The sequence below is a fragment of the Somniosus microcephalus genome, unplaced genomic scaffold (assembly GCF_052327205.1).
Source record: "Somniosus microcephalus isolate GS21.2 unplaced genomic scaffold, FLI_Smic_1.0 unresolved_chr5, whole genome shotgun sequence".
Classification (NCBI taxonomy): Eukaryota; Metazoa; Chordata; class Chondrichthyes; order Squaliformes; family Somniosidae; genus Somniosus; species Somniosus microcephalus.
Window position 1 is genome coordinate 32,490,096 of NW_028225183.1, and position 1,568 is coordinate 32,491,663.

Consider the following 1,568-nt stretch of genomic DNA (forward strand, 5'->3'; position numbering starts at 1 on the left):
GGGTGTGATCTGATCCCCGAACACGGGAAGGGTTCTGCAAATCCGGGGGCGGTCCAATCACGAGCCAGGATGGTAGTCCGATTTATCTGTTAAACTCGGAAGCAGGTGGTCTGGAGGCGGGCTGTGGTCGGATGGAGATTTAAACCTGATAATCTCTGACCCGACTAAAAAACAACCCGTTCTTGGTTATAAAATACGGCCCATATTCTCTGGGCCCAGATACGGAGAATGTTTGATCAGTAGTTTGCATTCTCTTTTCCCTGCTCTTTTTTTCAGTTAATTTAGTGGCGATTGTGATCCTGTCCCGGGGAAAGTGTGGGCTCTCCACCTGCACCACTCGCTATCTGGTGGCGATGGCAGCGGCAGATCTACTGGTCATCATCACTGAGGTCATACTGAACCAGATCAATTGGTATTATTTCCCAATGTGTTTCCTGGTCATCACTCCTGTGTGTAGTGTTCGCACTGTCCTGGTCGGTGCAGCCACAGACTGTTCTGTCTGGTTCACCGTCACTTTCACCTTCGATCGATTTGTGGCCATTTGTTGCCAGAATCTGAAAACAAAATATTGCACTGAGAAAACTGCGACTGTGGTTCTGGCAACAACCTGCATTCTGCTCTGTTTAAAAAACGTTCCCTTCTACTTTATATTTAAACCAGGAGAGATAATCGACAATGTGCCATGGTACTGTTACGTAAAACCAAGCTATTATTCTGAGCCCGGTTGGGTCGAATATGACTGGCTTGACACAATTTTAACTCCATTGCTCCCATTCGCTTTCATTTTGTTGCTCAACGCTCTGACAGTCAGACACATTTTAGTGGCCAGTCGAGTCCGTAAGGTACTGAGGGGTGAGAGCAAGGGAGAGAATCGCAGTGACCCAGAGATGGAGAGCAGAAGGAAGTCTGTGATTTTACTCTTCACCATATCTGGCAGCTTCATACTTCTGTGGTCGGTATATGTAATATATTTCATATACTATTACATTAGAGGTGTAGATTCCAATTATCACAATGATTCTATATCTATCTTTAATGAAGTCGGATATATGCTGCAGAATTTAAGTTGCTGCACAAACACATTTATTTATGGGGTGACCCAGTCCAAGTTCAGAGAGCAGTTGAAGAGTGCGGGGAAATATCCGGTTGCCTCAATTATTCAATTAATTAAGAAGCAGAACAACTGAGCGCAGCCCAGATTCGGGTCCCAGTGTTTCCAGCCCATAAATCTAATACTTACCCCAGAATGCCATCAACTGTATTACATCAGGAATCGCTGGTGATCTGAAAATAGAACCATCGGCGGGGCAAGCACTTTTCTTTAGAACGCAGCAGCATTTCTGACTGAGAGTTCTCACCTTGTCTTTCGGGACAGGACCATTAGCTTTTTGCATATATAGTGCATCATTTCACTTGCAGTTTCCAGAGTAAGAGCAACGTCAATAGGAAGGCAGGCAGAGCTGAGCGGTAGTTCTGGTGCTTATATTAAAAGATTAAGCAGCACTGAAACCGGATATTCGGCCCAACTAGACTGTGCTGCTTATTGTGCTCCTCACGAGATTCCTTCC

At 45.2% G+C, this 1,568-nt stretch overlaps 1 protein-coding gene across 1 annotated transcript; it reads left to right on the forward strand.

Annotated features, from left to right (window-relative positions):
* Positions 1 to 213: 213 nt before the first annotated feature.
* LOC147087811 (putative G protein-coupled receptor 139) lies at positions 214 to 1,309 on the forward strand. Its single transcript, XM_085977839.1, has one exon. The coding sequence runs from the start codon at positions 354 to 356 to the stop codon at positions 1,185 to 1,187; it is 834 nt and encodes a 277-aa protein (XP_085833965.1). The 5' UTR covers positions 214 to 353; the 3' UTR covers positions 1,188 to 1,309.
* Positions 1,310 to 1,568: the final 259 nt, after the last annotated feature.

Bases quoted from the DNA above. Each gene is read 5' to 3' on its own strand.
- LOC147087811 (XM_085977839.1), top strand. From the start codon at position 354: ATGGCAGCGGCAGATCTACTGGTCATCATCACTGAGGTCATACTGAAC.